The 19,685-nt window shown below is 53.4% G+C and overlaps 1 protein-coding gene across 1 annotated transcript; it reads left to right on the top strand.

Moving 5' to 3' along the window:
- Positions 1-1,395: 1,395 nt before the first annotated feature.
- SOX12 (SRY-box transcription factor 12) lies at positions 1,396-3,614 on the top strand. Its single transcript, XM_060233191.1, has 2 exons — positions 1,396-1,602; positions 2,269-3,614. Exon 2 carries the CDS (start codon positions 2,560-2,562, stop codon positions 3,520-3,522), a length of 963 nt encoding a protein of 320 aa, XP_060089174.1. The 5' UTR covers positions 1,396-1,602; positions 2,269-2,559; the 3' UTR covers positions 3,523-3,614.
- The last annotated feature ends 16,071 nt before the right edge of the window (positions 3,615-19,685 follow it).

Raw genomic sequence — 19,685 nt, forward strand, 5'->3', positions numbered from 1 at the left:
TGTTTAGCCTGGAGAGGAGGTGGCTGAGAGTTGATAGGATCACCATCTTCAAGTCCTTGAAGGGCTGTCATCTAGAGGACGGTGTGGAATTGTTTTCTGTGGCCCCGGGAGGTAGGACCAGAGCCCACGGGTTGAAATTAAATCAAGAGTTTCTGGCTCAACCTTAGGAAGAACTTCCTGACCATTAGAGCTGTTCCTTAGTGGAACAGGCTTCCTCGGAAGGTGGTGGGCTCTCATAAGAACATAAGCGAAGCCATGTTGGATCAGGCCAATGGCCCATCCAGTCCAACACTCTGTGTCACACAGTGGCAAAAATTTTTTGTGGCTAATAGCCACTGATGGACCTCTGCTCCATATTTTTATCTAGCCCCCTCTTGAAGCTGGCTATGCTTGTAGCCGCCACCATCTCCTGTGGCAGTGAATTCCACATGTTAATCACCCTTTGGGTGAAGAAGTGCTTCCTTTTATCCGTTTTAACCTGTCTGCTCAGCAATTTCATCGAATGCCCATGAGTTCTTGTATTGTGAGAAAGGGAGAAAAGGACTTCTTTCTCTACCTTCTCCATCCCATGCATTATCTTGTAAACCTCTATCATGTCACCCCGCAGTCGACGTTTCTCCAAGCTAAAGAGTCCCAAGCGTTTCAACCTTTCTTCATAGGGAAAGTGCTCCAGCCCTTTAATCATTCTAGTTGCCCTTTTCTGGACTTCCTCCAATGCTATAATATCCTTTTTGAGGTGCGGCGACCAGAACTGCACACAGTACTCCAAATGAGACCGCACCGTCTATTTATACAGGGGCATTATGATACTGGCTGATTTGTTTTCAATTCCCTTCCTAATAATTCCCAGCATGGCGTTGGCCTTTTTTATTGCAAACGCACACTGTCTTGACATTGGCTCTCCTTCCTCGGAGGTTTTCAAACAGAGGCTAGATGGCCCTCTGACCACAATGAGGATCCTGTGAATTTAGGGGGAGGCGTTTGTGAGTTTCCTGCATTGTGCAGGGGGTTGGGCTAGATGATCCTAGAAGTCCCTTCCAACTCTTTGGTTCTATGATTCCGATAGAGCAGTTCCTCAGTGGAACAGGCTTCCTCCTCGGGAGGTGGTGGGCTCTCCTTCCTTGGAGGTTTTACAACAGAGGCTGGATGGCCCTCTGACCGCAATGAGGATCCTGTGAATTTAGGGGGAGGCATTTGTGAGTTTCCTGCATTGGGCAGGGGGCTGGGCTAGATGACCCTAGACGTCCCTTCCAACTCTATGATCTCCCACGACCCCATGATCTCTCTCTTGGCCAGTCTCTGCCAGGGGCCGCACCATCGATATATTTGGGGGCATGAAAGTATTTTCTTTTTCAGCGCCGATGCCTGAAACGTTCTCTTTCTTTCCCCTACCAGTCCCAGGCAGGGGATGCGTTTTTCCAGGACTGCCCTCGACTGAGCTTTTCCGGCTCCCTCCCATCTCCGCCGGTCTCCTTCCCCCAGAAACAGCATCGCCCGTGAACTCGACGGGACCCCCTGCCCCGAAAGAAGCAGCCGCCCATCTGTGCCTAATCCCTGGAGCCCGGTCGGTCTGGACTGGGGGAAGGAAAGTTCACGATTCAGGTAGCACAAAGCAGGGAAGTCTGGGGTGGGGATTGGTAGTGGGAGAGGAGGGGGGGTGGGAGAGAAAAGCAGGGGAAAGTTTTTGACATTCTCTCCAGCAACCCCGTCCTCCTATTGGGGGATGCAAATGCCCTATTCCTGCCCCGCAACCAATGACGTTCCCCGGCGGGGAGGAGCCTCCCATTGACAGAATGAACACCTTGGTGTTTACTCCGAGCAGCGAGGCACGCAGCCCCTAGACTGTACAGGAGGGGAGGGGCTGAGAGTGTCTGAGAGGGGAGGGGGGAGGAGGAGGAGGAGGAGGGGGCTGCCAGCGAGGGTGGGCTATAAGAGAAGGCAGCAAAGAGGAGCTCGGCGAGAGGGGTGGGCGTGAGCAGGCTGTAGCGAGCAAAGCGAGCGGCGGGAGCAAAGAGGCGTGGAGGGCACCGGAGGGGCACGCCTGGCTCCCTTCTGACCCTTCCATTCATTCATTCGGAGGCCTTTGCCTACCTCTGGGGCCCAGCGAGGGAGGCGGAGGCAGCAAGAAGAAGAAGGCGTGACGGCTCCACGGTCCCCGGGTGATGCAGCGCCCAGAGGGGTCCCTTGCCCACAGCTGACACCCCAGCCCTTCCTGCTTTCGGTCGCTTTGCCAAAGACTCTCTTTCTCTGTCTCTTCTCCTCCTGCAGACCCCTCCGTCGCCTCCCCCCCACCATCCGTCCCTCCAGCGCACGGCGAAGGTGCCACAGCCGCTCTTGTCAATTGGCCAGGCAGCTGCTTCCGAGACCGAGTTAAAAGGGGGGCGTGGACGCGAGGGGGAAAAAAAGATCTCGCTGGCAGCCGGAGAGGCTCGCCCACCTACCGGACCAAGGCGGCAGATCCGTCCTCCGCCGGACGATGAGAAAATAACCCCGGCTCGGGTTTAGCATCTGGAGAGGTTTCTCAAGGAGCGGTGCTAGACGCGGTCGGGCGGGGGAAACATGGTCCAGCAAAGGAACGTAAGGAACCGGGGAGCAGAAGCCAAGAGGGAGGTGTGTCCGAAAGACCCCTTGCTCCTGAAGGATGCCAAAGGCGAGCCGGGCTGGTGCAAGACTCCGAGCGGGCACATCAAACGTCCCATGAATGCCTTCATGGTGTGGTCCCAGAACGAAAGGCGGAAGATCATGGACCAGTGGCCGGACATGCACAACGCGGAGATCTCCAAGCGTCTGGGCCGGCGTTGGCAGCTCTTACAGGACTCCGAGAAGATACCTTTTGTCAAGGAGGCGGAGCGGCTGCGCCTGAAGCACATGGCCGACTACCCCGACTACAAGTACCGTCCCAGGAAGAAAGGGAAGATGGGAAACCCCAAGTCCCGCCCGAGAGTCCCCGTGAAGATCAAGCCCTCTGTCCTCGCCCGTGTGTCCACCAGCAGAAGACAACCTGCTAAGCAAGACGCCGAGAGCGGCGGCCAGGCGGGACCGGAGATGGACGAGGACCCCCTCGAAGCACGACTCTTGGAGACGTCCTTCGACGACAGCCCCAAAACTCCCAGCAAGGAGTTTTGGCACGTGCTCCCAGCAACCGGTGAGAAAGGCGGGTGGGCGGCCATCTCCGGCGAGCCGAAGGACCCTGAAGCCGCTGCCTTGACCAAACCGTTCTCGGAACAGGCGAGGTCCCCTGAGATCCCTTCCCCAGCATCGACCAGGTCCCCGCCTTCCTCCTTTGCCTCTTCGGACGAAGAATTGGAAGAAGAGCTCTTGAATTTCTTGCCGAGCCGAGCCCAGCCAAGCCCGCCCTACGGGACTCCGGACTGGTCCATCTTCGACAAAGACCTTGACCTCTTCCCCTTGGGAGCTGCCTCTCACTTTGAGTTCCCGGATTATTGCACCCCGGAGGTGACTGAGATGATAGCAGGGGATTGGCTGATGTCCAGTATCTCGGACTTGGTCTTTACGTACTGAGTCCCCCCGCCAGGTAACTCTCTCGCCTCTCCGCAATCAGGTTGTTATCAAAAAAGAGAAAAGAAAAAAAAAAGAAACCCAGCTGTTTACATGCAGGAATCAGGTATCTCCATCTTTTTTCCTCCCTTGCCTTGGCTGCATTCAAAGGCAAGCTTCCCATCAGCCCATCCCCCACCCAGCACACACCCACTTGCCTAGCATCTGGCGGCTGGGCTCCGAACGGTGGGGCTGGGTTTCTCGTCTCCTCTCGCCCCCATGAGCCTGGCTTGGCTCGTCGCAGTGTTTATTTACCCATGAAATTTGACTGTCTAATCAGGTTTTTTTTTTCCCATCGTAACCCTCTCCTCCCGAAGAGACGCCCCCCCCCATACGCTCCCCCTCCTCCAGCTTGCAGCAGCTGCTCCTCGCCTCTGTGGCGGAGATCCTCCCCCTCCATCTCGGCTTCCATCCCACCTTGTTCCTCTTCTCTCTTCCACTGGCTCCCCCTTCCCTCCATTTGGTCCTGGGCTTCCCACCTTCCAGCTAGGGAGTGGAGGGGGGGGGAAGGACCCCCTCGAGTGTCAGCCGCTGCTTCTTTTGGCTTTCCTTCCGCTGCCATTTCAACGCTTGTCTCGGGTTCCCCCCCCCCTTCTGCTCCATTTGAAATGGCTCCCGGGTCGAAATAGATTTCCAGTTGGATCTCATCGGGTCGGTCGACGCGAAGGACCCCCTGTGGTGGTTTGCCGGTGTCTGGGACCCGGTTCGGGTCAGGCTTCCGAATCCTCGTCGGACGAGATTTTCGTCTTGCGAATGCACGAAAACGCATTCCCGAACTGGGGTGGGAAGAATTCACTTTGGGGGGAAAGCAAGGATGCGCCCACGTGGTGTCCACGTGGATCCGAGGCAGGCGCGCTCCCCGCACGTCGAGGAGCTTTGCACCCTCCCGAAAAAAAGATCCTTTTTTTTTTTTCGTTTTCCAGAGGTGTGCCAGGGGCAGTAGCAGGAAAACCTTTGGGTCCCTCCGTCTTGCATGCCGCGTTGAAAGGAGACGATTGCAAAATCGTCGGCAGGGTTTGCTGCCATGCTGCAGCTTCACCGAGTACCGGGCATTCTCCTCCTAGCAGCGAATATCTAGGATTGGGGTTGGCAAACATAGAGAAGGTTCCTCTTGGCGTCTCTAGGACAGGAGGGCATACCTTGGAGGCCCACCTGGGAAACAAGATCAGGGCATTCCCATCCCCCTCGGTGGGCTGTGACTTTCCTTGAAGGTCAAATCTAGCTGCCCTGCTTCCTTCCCGGAGACGCTTTGCGGTGGATTCCTGCCAGAGTGGCGATGCCAACGGCAGGGGACTCCGCTGAAGCTCTCTAGCTGGAGAAACGGTGCCAGTCGGCTTGGGCACTTCCCTGCCAGACAGCCGTTGATTCCTTGCCATCTCCGCCCTGTAAACGGGGTCAAATCCAGCAGGGCGCTGGGGCACGCTGATCGGGAGGTTTGGTGTGCCGGCGCCGAAAGGGAAGGATAGCAAATCAGTTTTCTGCACAGTGACCGCGGACGGCAGCAGAACGGGTCTGCAGAACCGGCGCTGTGGCCACCGCAGGCTGCAGAGTTGAAAGACCATCTTTGCTGTTGCTTCTAGCGGAGGCAGCAGGGGGAACGGCAGAGTTTATCCCGTCTGTCTGGAGATGTGGAGTGGAAGCAGGGCAAGGTGGCCCAAAAACGGAGCCTTCCTCGCCCAGCTTAGAGGGGCCTTAGGTGGCATTTGACGCCCAACTACTGGAATGGTCAAGGTTGCCACAGACCTTTTAGGAGGCCAGTGGGCAAAGAAGGGCATTTCCTATCCTAGTGTGGAGCCAGGCTCATGTTTCGCACTCCTTCCTCCCTGCAAAATAAAGCAGGAGTCCAGTGGCACTTTGTGCAGGTGCAATGGGCCATCAAGCCTCTTCTGACATACGGCGACCTTGTAGGGTTTTCAAGAGGAGACCTTCAGGGGTGGTTTGCCATTTCCTGCCTCTGCATAGCAACCCCTGGAAGTCCTTGGGGGTCTCTCATCCAAGTACTCATCAGGGCCAACCCTGCTCAGCTTGCAGGATCTGCTGAGATCGGGCTTGACCAGACCATCCAGGTTGGGGCAGATGAGCAGAGGTGGTTTTGCCATTTCCTGCCTCTGCATAGCAACCCCTGGGCTTCCTTGGTGGTCTCCCATCCAAGTACTCACCAGGGACAATCCTTCTTAGCTTCCGAGATCTGATGAGATCAGGCTAGCCTGGATCATCCAGGTCGGGGCAGATGAGCAGAGGTGGTTTTGCCATTTCCTGCCTCTGTATAGCAACCCCTGGACTTCCTTGGTGGTCTCCCATTCTTGGTGGTCTCCCATCCAAGTTCTCATAAGGGCGAACCCTGCTTAGCTTCTGAGATCTGATGAGATCAGGCTAGCCTGGATCATCCAGGTCGGGGCAGATGAGCAGAGGTGGTTTTGCCATTTCCTGCCTCTGCATAGCAACCCCTGGACTTCCTTGGTGGTCTCCCATCCAAGTTCTCATCAGGGCCAACCCTGCTTAGCTTCTGAGATCTGATGAGATCAGGCTAGCCTGGATGATCCAGGTCAGGACAGACGAGCAGAGGTGGTTTTGCCATTTCCTGCCTCTGCATAGCAACTCCTGGACTTCCTTGGTGGTCTCCCACCAAGTTCTCATCAGGGACAACCCTTCTTAGCTTCCGAGATCTGATGAGATCAGGCTAGCCTGGACTATCCAGGTGGGGGCAGACGAGCAGAGGTGTTTTGCCATTTCCTGCCTCTGCATAGCGACCCCTGGACTTCCTTGGTGGTCTCCCATCCAAGTACACGCCAGGTCCAACCCTGCTTTGCTTCCAAGATCTCATGAGACTGGACTAGCTTGGGCCATCCAGGTCAGGGTGACCCTCTGAATTAATGACCTCCAAAGCACCCTGTCCAGGGGTCGTTGTGTAGAAAAATAGGTGGTGGAGCTCATCCAGGGATTGTTATGCAGCTGCACCTACTATTCAATGGACAAGGTGGGAAGGAGGAGGTGGAACTCTCAGAAAGGTTCAGGAGTTTCACTCTTGTGAGCTCCCGCTGAATCCGAGGCCCGACCCTGTCGTTAACAGCCTTGCGGTGGTCTTGCAAAAGCGTCACTGTGCACATTAACAGAATTCCTTCCTTCGCTTCATCAGATGCATTGGACTGTACGTGGTGGATGCATCATGTATCTGGCTAAGCGAGCCTTGACTCATGGAATCTGAGGCAGGAATCAGCGAGAGCCAGTTTGGTGTAGTGGTTAAGTGTGCGGACTCTTAACTGGGAGAACCAGGTTCGATTCCCCACTCCTCCACTTGCAGCTGTTGGAATGGCTTTGGGTCAGCCGTAGCTCTCACAGGAAGTGTCCTTGAAAGGGCAGCTTCTGGGAGAGAAGAAGATTTGCAGATTTATGCCCCGCCCTTCTCCCTGAATCAGAGACTCAGAGCGGCTTACAATCTCCCATATCTTCTCCCCCCACAACAGACACCATGTGAGGTGGGTGGGGCTGAGAGGGCTCTCACAGCAGCTGCCTTTTCAAGGACAACCTCTGCCAGAGCTCTGGCTGACCCAAGGCCATTCCAGCAGCTGCAAGTGGAGGAGTGGGGAATCAAACCGGGTTCTCCCAGATAAGAGTCCACGCACTTAACCATTACACCAAACTGGCTCTCTCCGTCCCACCCACTTCACAGGGTGTCTGTTGCTGGGGGGAGAAGATATAGGAGATTGTAAGCCGCTCTGAGTCTCTGATTCAAAGAGAAGGGCGGGGTATAAATCTGCAGTCTTCTTTTTCTCTAACATGCCACTTAGACTCCTGCTTGACTTTGCTGCTGCAGACAAACTTGACGACTTCCCCGGAATTAACCTCTGGGCCGGGAATCCTGGGAACTGTAGTTGCGTGAGGCTGCAAAGAATCGCTTCTTAGATCTGCTCGTGCCCTTTGCAGAACTGCGCTTGCCCAGATTCCAGGCACAGAAGCTGGGGAGAGTTGGACCATTCGAAATCGAGTCGTGTCAACAAGCCTTTGCATTGCACGGACAACAAGTCTTTGTTTTTTAGTTTTTTGAACATTGCCATTAGCTTCACCTTTCCCCAAACATGGGCCACTCGCTGTGCCGTAATTATGGGGGAGGGGAGGGGGTTCGATGAAAATTCTCCCTTCCCCCTTTTCTGTGGGTCTACGAGAGTCTTTCGCGGCATTCTCATTCCCTAGTGACAATTCTCAGGATCCTTCAAAGAAAGCTATGACAATAAAATAGGGTTTAAACGGAATTTCTCCGTGTAAGGCATTTCCCCACCTTTGAGCCTCTGTTGAGCTATTGGCACCGGTCGGTTTTGACGGGGGGGGGGGGTGGGGGAGAGAAGCAGAAGTCATTTGGTGTACGCTGCCCCATGGGAGGTTTGCCTTTTGCCTTGCGAACCGGATTCAGGAGAATCCAGCCTCAGGTGGGAAAATGGCTGCAATACAGGTGGGTCCCTTGAGGGGGTCAGGATGCATAAACTCCTCCAATGGGCTGTTCGCAGAGGTGGGGCTAGGATACAACTTGGAGACAGGCCCACCTAGAAGAATGTTACAGCACTGGTTGGCGCAAACTGTCGCGACTCAAAGCGTCCTGTTCTTTCTGGAGCTGAGTGCGAGAGAAGGGATCCCCTCCTATTAGGAAGGGAATTGAAAACAAATCAGCCGGTATCATCATGCCCCTGTATAAATCGATGGTGCAGTCTCATTTGGAATACTCTGTGCAGTTCTGGTCACCACACCTCAAAAAGGATATTCTAGCATTGGAAAAAGTCCAGAAAAGGGCAACTGGAATGATTAAAGGTTTGGAACACTTTCCCTATGAGGAAAGGTTGAGACGCTTGGGGCTCTTTAGCTTGGAGAAACGTCGACGGCGGGGTGACATGATAGAGGTTTGCAAGATTATGCCTGGGATGGAGAAAGTAGAGAAAGAAGTCCTTTTCTCCCTTTCTCACAATACAAGAACTCGTGGGCATTCAATGAAATTGGTGAGCAGTCAGATTAAAACAGATAAAAGGAAGTCCTTCTTCACCCAAAGGGTGATTAACATGTGGAATTCACTGCCACAGGAGGTGGCGGCGGCTACAAGCATAGCCACCTTCAAGAGGGGGTTAGATAAAAATATGGAGCAGAGGTCCATCAGTGGCTATCAGCCCTAGTGTGTGTGTCCCCTAGACAATTACCTAGTCAACAGCAGCACCTTTTTAAACACCAACGGTGGCGGAGTGTGGAATTTCTCTCCCCCTCCCCAGAATTCAGAACTGGAACTGGGGGGACAGGACAGACGCCTTTGCATCCTTTCTTTGACAATCAGTCCCAAATTCAGCAATAGCTTTTGAACTCAGACGGGGTTGCCAACTCCAGTCGGGCCTGGGGATCTCCTGGGATTGAAATTCATCCCCAGGCGATGGAGATCGGTGGCCCCGGAGAAGACGGCTGCTTTGGAGGGTGGACTCTGTGGTATGGACCCCAGCTCAGGACCCATCCCTCGCTTATTTTAGCCCCTGCGATTTTGCTAATTATATTACATAGAATCGTAGAGTTGGAAGGGACCTACAGGATCCTCTAGTCCAGAGGTAGGGAACGTTGGCTCTCCAAATGTTCTTTGCCTACAACTCCCATCAGCCCCAGCCAGCATGGCCAATGGCTGGGGCTGATGGGAGTTGTAGGCAAAAAACATCTGGAGAGCCAACGTTCCCTACCCCTGATCTAGTCCAACCCCTTGCACAATGGAGGACGTTCACAAACACCTCCCCCTAAATTCACAGGATCCTCATTGCTGTCAGATGGCCATCCAGCCTCTGTTGAAAAACCTCCAAGGAAGGAGAGCCCACCACCTCCTGAGGAGGAAGCCTGTTCCACTGAGGAACTGCTCTAACGGTCAGGAAGTTCTTCCCAATGTTGAGCCGGAAGCTCTTTTGATTTAATTTCAGCCCATTGGTTCTGGTCCTACCTTTTGGGGCCACAGAAAACAATTCCACACCCTCCTCTATAGGACAGCCCTTCAAGGACTTGAAGATGGTGATCCTATCGCCTCTCAGCCACCTCCTCTCCAGGCTAAACATGCCCAGCTCCTTCCACCTTTCTTCATAGGACTTGGTCTTCTACATAGGACTTGATCTTTGCAACCCTTCTGTGTTTCCAAATCTCTAGGCACTCTCGAGCCCTCTGGGATGTTATTAGTGGTAGCGAAGGATACCAGGATGACCCTGGTCACAGTACTTCCTTAGGTTGCCTGAGCGTTCTTCTAGGCGTGCCGGTCTTCAAGTTGAACCCTAGCCCCGCCTCTATGAACAGCTGATTGGAGGAGTTTGGAAGCAGAGCTGCCCGGGGGAGTAGGACATACCGCCCCATGGCTTATGTAGCTCTGTAATAAGTGTAATCTGCTTGCACAGGCAGCTGCCTTCTACTGACTCAGACCCTGGGTCCATCAAAGCCAGTATTGTCTACTCTGACTGGCAGCTGCTCTCCAGGGTCTCAGGCGGAGAGAGGTCTTTCCCATCGCCTGCTGCCGGATCTTTTAACTGGATTTGCCGGGGATTGAACCTGGGACTTTCTGCCTGTCAAACAGATGCTCTACCATGGCTAAATTGCATCTTAGGTTTGCAGGAAGCGGGTGTCCTCTGGCAGAAAAGTTCCGACCAGGCAGGGGTGGAATTCTAGCAAGAGCTCCTTTGCCTATTGGGCCGCACTGCCTATTGGGCCACACACCCCTGATGTAGCCAATCCTCCAAGAGCTTACAGGGCTCTTTTTTGTAAGCTCTTTGAGGATTGGCTACATCCAGGGCCCTTTTTCTAGCAGGAGCTCCTCTGCATATTAGGCCACACACCCCTGATGTAGCCAATCTTCCAAGAGCTTAAAGGGCTCTTAGTACAGGGCCTGCTGTAAGCTCCAGGAGGACTGGCTACATCAGGGGGTGTGGCCTAGTATGCAAAGGAGCTCCTGCTAGAATTCCACCCCCGGCCCCAAGTTAACTGCTGTGGATGCCCCAGCATCCAGAGGCGTAGCCAGTAGGCCCCATTTCACAACTCTGTTGGCATAGGTGAACTTAGGAGGAGGTGTTTGTGAATTTCCTGCATTGTGCAGGGGGTTGGACTAGATGACCCTGGGGGGGGGTCCCTTCCAACTCTATGATTCTAGGTCAGGGGTGGCCAATGGTAGCTCTCCAGATGTTTTTTCCCTACAACTCCCATCAGCCCCAGCTAGCATGGGCAATGGCTGGGGCTGCTGGGAGTTGTAGGCCAAAAACATCTGGAGCGCTACCGTTGGCCACCCCTGACCTAGAATCATAGAGTTGGAAGGGACCCCCCCCCAGGGTCATCTAGTCCAACCCACTGCACAATGCAGGAAATTCACAAACACCTCCTCCTAAGTTCACCTATGCCAACAGAGTTGTGAAATGGGGCCTACTGGCTAGGTAATTCGAAATTGCAGAATCTGAATTCTCCAGGCACAGAATTGGGTGGAGGCTGTCCGTGGTCCTGCCGAAACGCATCCCATTGCGGGAAGAGAGGAGAGGCAGTGTGACCATAGCCACCTCCAGGCCACCTCTTTGCGTTTACAGTTTAGTCAAAAGTTTCGCCTGGAGAGTTGATGGGATCTCCACCAAAGCTGTGAGTCTTGTGAATGTAAACTTTTTAGGGATGCCAAGTCCAATTCAAGAAATATCTGGGGACGTTGGGGGTGGAGCCAGGAGACTTTGGGGGTGGGGCCAGGAGACATTGGGGGTGGGGCCAGGAGACATTGGGGGCGGAGTCAGGAGCAAGGGTGTGACAAGCAGAATTGAACTCCAAAGGGAGTTCTGGCCATCACTTCTAAAGGGACCGCACACCTTTTCAATGCCTTCCTTCCATAGGAAATAATGAAGGATAGGGGCACCTTCTTTTGGGGCTCATAGAATTGGACCCCCTGGTCCAATCTTTTTGAAACTCGGTGGGTGTTTTGGGGAGAGGAACTGGATGCGATGCTGCAAATTTGGTGCCTCTACCTCAAAAAACAGCCCCCGCAGAGCCCCAGATACCAGCAGATCAATTCTCCATGATTTTCTATGGGAATAAATCTCCTTAGGGAATAACAGAGTTCCCAGCAGCCATTTCCCTCCCCTCCCCCCGCTTTCTGACGACCCTGAAGCAGGGGGAAGGCCTCAAAAATGGGGGATCCCCTGCCCCCACCTGGGGATTGGCAACCCTATAAACTTGGCATGGGGCAAAATCCACCTTTAAGTTTCCTTTTTGCCGTTTTGCTTTAGACCCGGTGACACATTCGGCAGCGTAGCTCAAGAAAGGCTCAAAGGCAATTTGGGTGGGTGTCGGTATCCTGATCCAACGCCCCGGCCCAAAAGCAGCGTGCCGATGCAAGAGGCGGTTTCCCAGATTGCTTTGCTGCATAAGCGTACGTTTGGGGTTATGGTTGCCATCTTTGGGCTGGGACATTTCTGGAGATGTGGGGGGGGGGAGGTTATAAAGGGTGGGGTTTAAGGAGGGGCCTCAGCTGGGCATAGGGCCACAGAGCCTCCATTCTCCAGAGCAGCCATTTTCTCCAGGGGAGTGTATCCCTGCCCCCTGGAGATCGGCTGTATATTTGTGAGAATGACACCTGGAGGTTGGCAACCCTGTGTCGGGTGGGACGCTACGCTCGGGTGGCTTTCCAGAGAGCCGCTCGGGGTAGCGACGTGCGTGAGTTGTCTGGCTGAAATCCACTTTGGAGCAGCCGGAGCTACCAAACCAGGAGAGGGCGGGGTTTTTTGCAGCCCAGCGAAAATGGGTGTCTCACCGTCTGGTGGTAGCGCACCAGGTTATGGCTCGAGGCACAGTTGCAGAGTCGCAAATCTGGCCCTCCCGGGTTGAAAATCCAAAGACCCACCCCTGAGTAGCATTTCCGCTTTCACTCCTCTCAGTGGGCAATACGGAGAGCCAGTTTGGTGTAGCGGTGAAGTGCGCGGACTCTTATCTGGGAGAACCGGGTTGAGGGTTGCCAAGTCCAATTCAAGAAATATCTGGGGACTTTGGGGGGTGGAGCCAGGAGACATTGGGGTGGAGCCAGGAGCAAGGGTGTGAAAAGCATCATTGAACTCCAAAGGGAGTTCTGGCCATTACATTGAAAGGGATCACACGTCTTTTTCAATGCCTTCCTTCCGTAGGAAATAATGAAGGATAGGGGCACCTTCTTTGGGGGCTCATAGAATTGGACCCCCTGGTCCAATCTTTTTGAAACTTGGGGGGTATTTTGGGGAGAGGCACTGGATGTTATACTGAAAATGTGGTACCTCTACCTAAAACAACAGCCCCCTCGGAGCCCCAGATACCCGTGAATCAATTCTCCATTATTTCCTGTGGGAATAAGATTCCATACAGAATAACGGAGTTCCCAGCAGACATTTCTCTCCCCTCCCCCCGGCTCTCTGATGACTCTGAAGCGGGGGGGGGGAGGGCCTCCAAGCCGGGGAATCCCCTGCCCCCACCTGGGGATTGGCAACCCTAACCGGGTTCAATTCCCCACTCCTCCACTTGCACCTGCTGGAATGGCCTTGGGTCAGCCACAGCTCTCGCAGAGTTGTCCTTGGAAGGGCAGCTGCTGTCAGAGCTCTCTCAGCCCCACCCACCTCACAGGGTGTCTGTTGTGAGGGGAGAAGGTAAAGGGGATTGCAGGCCGCTCTGAGTCTGATTCAAAGAGAAGGGCGGCATATAAATCTGCAGTCTTCTTCTTTTCCTACTGCCTTGTCTCGAGTGGAGCAGGAAGGATTGTGGCCAGCTGCTGACTCCCTTTTCCCGTCTGTCCAGAGCACCTCTGGAGCTAGGGTTGCCAACTCCAGATCAGGAAACCTCTGGAGATTTGGGGGTGGAGGCTAAAGAGGGGAGGGGCCTCAGGCTGCCACACGCTGGAACCCAATCTCCAAAGCAGCCATTTTCCCCCAAGGAAGTCATCTCTATCAGTCGGGGATCATTTTTAACTCTGGGAGGTCTCCAGGTCCCACCTGGGGGTTGGCAACCCTACCAGAGCTGGTTTCCCATTTCCAAAGCATGGTGGGCCGTTCCCAGTAAAAACGCCCACCTGGAAATTTCATGATTGTACCCGGAAGCTCTGCCACACCCGAGTCTTAGAAATGTAGCGGCTGGCTGTGCTTTACTGCCTTTGCACCGAGGAGGCCCTCTGCACATGCCCCAAGGCACTCTTGCCTTTTACAATTCCTTCGCCTCAGGGCTGAGCCCTGCGTACCAGACTGGGTTCCGGGGCCCTGCTCCATCCAAAACCGTAGAAGGGGAAGGCTGCAAGTATACAGCACCCTCACCTAGAAAACAGGAAGGGTGGGATTTGGGTACCTACTCAGAGTGGGCAAAGAGGCCCAGGGCCAATCCTCACCAGCCAGAGCCCAGCTGTGCCCAGCGAAACCGCCAGCAATGCCAGCTCTTTCTGAAGTCTATGCCAGTTTTCTGTCTTTCTCACTCCAGTTCCGGTTTGGGATTGGAGAATTTCCGCCTTGCCCGCATGGGCCAAACTCTCTCTCTCTCTCTCTTTCTCTCTCTCTTTCTCTCTGCCTCTCTCCCTCCCCGAATCCATGGGGGGGGGGGGGAATCACTCTGGCCTCAAGTGCTATTTGAAATTCTACAAACTATCAGGCAAAAAAAAAATAAAAATAAAAGTTCCTCAGGACCCAGAGCCGGGCAGGATCAAACCTCCCACGGTCTGACCAGAACCACGGAGACGGGGTTGCCTGTTTGGGGCCTCGCCTCTCTTCCTTCTGACGTTCAAGCACAAATATTCAGAATGCTTCCTTCTCACGCAGACTTTCTCTCTGAGCAGTTTATATTTTGGGACGAGGGTGGGCGGGCGGGGTGGGCTTGTGTTTGTGAAGGGAGAAAAGGAAAGGAAAAGACAGTGGGGTTCAGTGGTCAGTTCACATGAAAAAGAAGTGTGCAATGTTAGTGCATTAGCAGTGTCTGGAGCTTTCTTCTTCCCTGAACCCCGTTACTTTCTGCTGTGATCCCCCCCCTCCCTCCCCGTTCGCCCTCTTGCTGCCTGTAATTTGCTTCCATGTATGTGCGCGTGGGTGGGTGTGCCATTTGTTGGGGGGGAAATTTCAATAAAATATAATAAAAAAGCTCTCTCTCTCAGGTACAAAACTCCACAGATTGTGGCCAGCAGGGGATCTGGGGGGTGCACGGCCTCCCTTTGCCCCCTTTTTTTCCCTCCTAAACCTCTCCCAACACTTTCCAGTTCTCTCTGTAAGGGCTGCTACAGCAACGATGGATAAAGAATGACGTCCGCCTGCCAAAACGGTGCTATGAGCCCTCTGGGTTTCCTTCGTGGTAAATGTCGTGTTAGTGGTGACTGTTGTCTTTGGAAAGAAATAGGCTTGTAGAAAGGGGGGGGGGGAAAGGGGAATTAATGGCACGTGATCCAGCCGTGTGGTTATGTGACTAGCTCGGGAAATGGTAAAATGGTGGTTGTAGCCCCGGAATAAAGTGTGTTCTTGGTCTGGAACTCCCGCCTGGGTCTGTGTCTCTTTCTCCGATGACTGCCGTGTCACACACTTTCCCTGTGAAGGAAGGTTAAAACGCTGGGGGCTCTTTAGCTTGCAGGAACGTCCACTGAGGGGTGACGCGATCGAGGTTTACAAGATTACGGACGGGACAGAGTAAGTCGAGAAAGAATTCCTTTTTTCCCTTTCCCACAATACGAGAACTCGTGGGCACACAATGAAATTGCTGAACAGTCAGAGCAGAACGGATAAAAGGAAGTCCTTCTTCACCCAAAGGATGATTCACACACGGAATTCACTGCCGCAGGAGGTGGTGGCGGCTATAAGCATACACAGCTTCAAGAGGAGACTGGATAAATATATGGCGCAGAGGTCCATCAGTGGCTATTAGCCACAAGGTGTGGTTGAAACCGTCTGGGGGCAGTGATGCTCCATATTCTTGGTACTTGGGGGGAAGGGCACAGTGGGAGGGCTTCTAGTGTCCTGGCCCCCCTGCTGAACCTCCTGATGGCACCTGGGGATTTTTTGGCCACTGTGTGACACAGAGTGTTGGACTGGATGGGCCATTGGCCTGATCCAACATGGCTTCTCTTATGTCCTTATGTCTGATGCAAATGATGCTCTGTATTCTTGGTGCTTGGGGGGGGGGGGCACAGTGGGAGGGCTTCTAGTGTCCTGGCCCCACTGATGGACCTCCTGACGGCACTTGGGGTTTGTTTTGGCCCCTGTGTGACACAGAGTGTTGGACTAGATGGGCCATTGGCCTGATCCAACATGGCTTCTCTTATGTTCTTATATCTGGGGCAGTGATGCTCTGTATTCTTGGTGCAGAGGGGGCAACAGTGGGAGGGCTTCTAGTGTCCTGTTCCCACTGATGGCCCTCCTGATGGCAACTGGGATTTTTGGCCACTGTGTGACACAGAGTGTCGGACTGGAGGGGCCATTGGCCTGATCCAACATGGCCTCTCTTAGGTTCTTCCGTTTTCCATTTGCACCCTTTGTTCTGAGGCACAGAATTCAGGAAGGGCGCGTTAGAGTTCATCGAGTCCCAGCCACTACACAGCGCGCAAAACCCAAACTCGAGCAGCGTGATTAAAAACTCAGACAGAGGGTGATTAAAATGTGGAATCGGCTGCCAGAGGGTGGCCACAGGAAGAAACCGCTTTAAAAGGGGATTGGAGAGATTCTTGGAGGGTAAAGGTCAATAGCTACAAGCCAGGGCTTCCTGAGGTGTTTGTGTTGGGGGGGGGGGCGGGATTGACGCTGCCCAGCCCAAGGCAGTGGGGACATCTGGTGGTCATCAGGGTTACGGAAGTGGCCGCATTCACAGGGGAAACGCAACAGGGGGGCCTCTTCTTGTGGCCGAGTGGGAAGGGAAAACAGTCATGCCGCCAACGTGTATGCAGCCAATAGAGGTGGGCAGCAACGTGGAAAGACATGTCCTTTTTGTGACTTACCTGGACTTGCAGAAGCAGGCGACTTTTGTCACCTTTTACGACTCTCCGGACCAAATGGCCTTCTAAATGGCCACACTGTTCCGCCATGGGAGCCCGGCCGGTTTGCCCTCTGAAGCGACAAACCGCATGTTATTTCAGCCCACTTTCCCTGATCCCTTCGTCCGAAGAGGGGCGCTTTTAGCACACGAAAGCTTACGTTCGGAATAAAACTCGGTCGGTCTTAAAGGTGCGGCTTGACTCCTGCTTTGTTCAGCTGCTTCAGATCAACACGGCTGCCCGCTTGGATCTAGAGCCAGTTTGGAGAGCCAGTTTGGTGTAGTGGTTAAGTGTGCGGACTCTTATCTGGGAGAACCGGGTTTGATTCCCCACTCCTCCACTTGCACCTGCTGGAATGGCCTTGGGTCAGCCATAGTGGTTAAGTGTGCGGACTCTTATCTGGGAGAACCGGGTTTGATTCCCCACTCCTCCACTTGCACCTGCTGGAATGGCCTTGGGTCAGCCATAGCTCTGGCAGAGGTTGTCCTTGAAAGGGCAGCTGCTGTGAGAACACTCTCAGCCCCACCCACCTCACAGGGTGTCTGTTGTGGGGGAGGAAGGTAAAGGAGATTGTGAGCCGCTCTGAGACTCTTCGGAGTGGAGGGCGGGATATAAATCCAATGTCGTCATCGTCTTCTTCTGGATTGAAAAAAAAATATATAAATCCAATATCTTCATCTACCTCACAGAGTGTCTGTTGTGGGGTGGGAAGGGAAAGGAGATTGTGAGCCGCTCTGAGACTCTTCGGAGTGGAGGGCGGGATATAAATCCAATATCTTCATCTACCTCACAGGGTGTCTGTTGTGGGGGAGGAAGGTAAAGGAGATTGTGAGCCGCTCTGAGACTCTTCGGAGTGGAGGGCGGGATATAAATCCAATCTCTTCATCTACCTCACAGGGTGTCTGTTGTGGGGGAGGAAGGTAAAGGAGATTGTGAGCCGCTCTGAGACTCTTCGGAGTGGAGGGCGGGATATAAATCCAATATCTTCATCTACCTCACAGGGTGTCTGTTGTGGGGGAGGAAGGGAAAGGAGATTGTGAGCCGCTCTGAGACTCTTCGGAGTGGAGGGCGGGATATAAATCCAATATCTTCTTCTTCTTCTAGTAATGCAGCCAAAGGCAGCTCCCATTTTTTGGGTGGGTGGGATGGATTGGTAATTAACAATTTCTTGATTTTTTGAGATTAATATTCATAAGGATACCTAAAAGGTAAAAAAGGTAAAGGTGGTCTCCTGTGCAAGCACCAGTCCTTTCCGACTCTGGGGTGACGACACATCATGATGTTTTCACAGCAGACTTTTTTACGAGGTGGTTTGTCCTTGCCTTCCCCAGTCGTCTACACTTTCCCCCCCCAGCAAGCTGGGGACTCATTTGACCGACCTCGGAAGGATGGAAGGCTGAGTCAACCTTCAGATGGCTACCTGAACCCAGCTTCCGCCAGGATCGAACTCAGGTCATGAGCAGAGAGCTCGGAATGCAGTACTGCAGCTTTACTACTCTGTGCCACGGGGCATACATCCATACATACACTACCATATAACCAGATAAGTACAAACAATAAGTACCTCACCGTCTGATGAAGTGTAGAAGAATAAGATATTGGATTTATATCCCGCCCTCCATTCCAAAGAGTCTCAGAACGGCTCACAATCTCCTTTACCTTCTTCCCCCGCAACAGACACCCTGTGAGGTAGATGAAGATATTGGATTTATATCCCGCCCTCCACTCCGAAGAGTCTCAAAGCAGCTCACAATCTCCTTTCCCTCCCCCCACCCACAACAGACACCCTGTGAGGTAGATGAAGATATTGGATTTATATCCCGCCCTCCACTCCGAAGAGTCTCAGAGCGGCTCACAATCTCCTTTCCCTTCCTCCCCCGCAACAGACACCCTGTGAGGTAGATGAAGATACTGGATTTATATCCCGCCCTCCACTCCGAAGAGTCTCAAAGCAGCTCACAATCTCCTTTCCCTCCCCCCACCCACAACAGACACCCTGTGAGGTAGATGAAGATATTGGATTTATATCCCGCCCTCCACTCCGAAGAGTCTCAGAGTGGCTCACAATCTCCTTTCCCTTCCTCCCCCACAACAGACACCGTGTGAGGTAGTTGAAGATATTAGATTTATATCCCGCCTTCCACTCCGAAGAGTCTCAGAGCGGCTCACAATCTCCTTTCTTCCCCCACCCCTCACAACAGACACCCTGTGAGGTAGATGAAGATACTGGATTTATATCCCGCCCTCCACTCCGAAGAGTCTCAGAGTGGCTCACAATTGCCTTTCCCTTCCTCCCCTACAACAGACACCCTGTGAGGTAGATGAAGATACTGGATTTATATCCCGCCCTCCACTCCGAAGAGTCTCAGTGCGGCTCACAATCGCCTTTCCCTCCCCCCACCCACAACAGACACCCTGTGAGTTAGATGAAGATATTGGATTTATATCCCGCCCTCCACTCCGAAGAGTCTCAGAGCGGCTCACAATCTCCTTTATCTTCCTCCCCCAAAACAGACACCCTGTGAGGTGGGTGGGGCTGAGAGTGCTCTGACAGAAGCTGCCCTTTCAAGGACAACCTCTGCCAGAGCTATGGCTGACCCCAGCCCATTCCAGCAGCTGCAAGTGGAGGAGTGGGGAAACAAACCCGGTTCTCCCAGATAAGAGTCCGCGCACTTAACCACTACACCAAACTGCGCACACAAAAGCTTACATTCTGAATAAAACTTTGCTGGTCTTAAAGGTGCTACTGGATTCCTGCTTTGTTCTATTGCTTCAAACCAACATGACTGCCCACCTGGCTCTCTCTGTATACAGGGGAAAAGAACAGTTAAGTATATCTGACTTCCAACCAGTGCAGGATAAATCTATTAGTGAAAAAGAGACGCTGATATTAGGAGATAGGGTTGCCAAGTTCAATTCAAGAAATAGCTGAGGACGTTGGGGGTGGAGCCTGGAGACTTTGGGGGTTGAGCCAGGAGACTTTGGGGGTGGAGCCAGGAGACTTTGGGGGTGGAGCCAGGAGCAAGGTTGCAACAAGCATAATTGAACTCCAAAGGGGGAGTTCTGGCCATCCCATTGAAAGGGACCATTGCACACCTTTTAAAAGCCTTCCTGCCATTGGAAATAATGGAGGATAGGGGCACCTTCTTTGAGGGCT

This window comes from Heteronotia binoei, chromosome 2 (assembly GCF_032191835.1).
Source record: "Heteronotia binoei isolate CCM8104 ecotype False Entrance Well chromosome 2, APGP_CSIRO_Hbin_v1, whole genome shotgun sequence".
NCBI classification, from domain to species: domain Eukaryota; kingdom Metazoa; phylum Chordata; class Lepidosauria; order Squamata; family Gekkonidae; genus Heteronotia; species Heteronotia binoei.

What these genes read in the sequence shown, in the direction of transcription:
- SOX12 (XM_060233191.1), top strand. Translation starts at nt 2,560, where the DNA reads ATGGTCCAGCAAAGGAACGTAAGGAACCGGGGAGCAGAAGCCAAGAGG.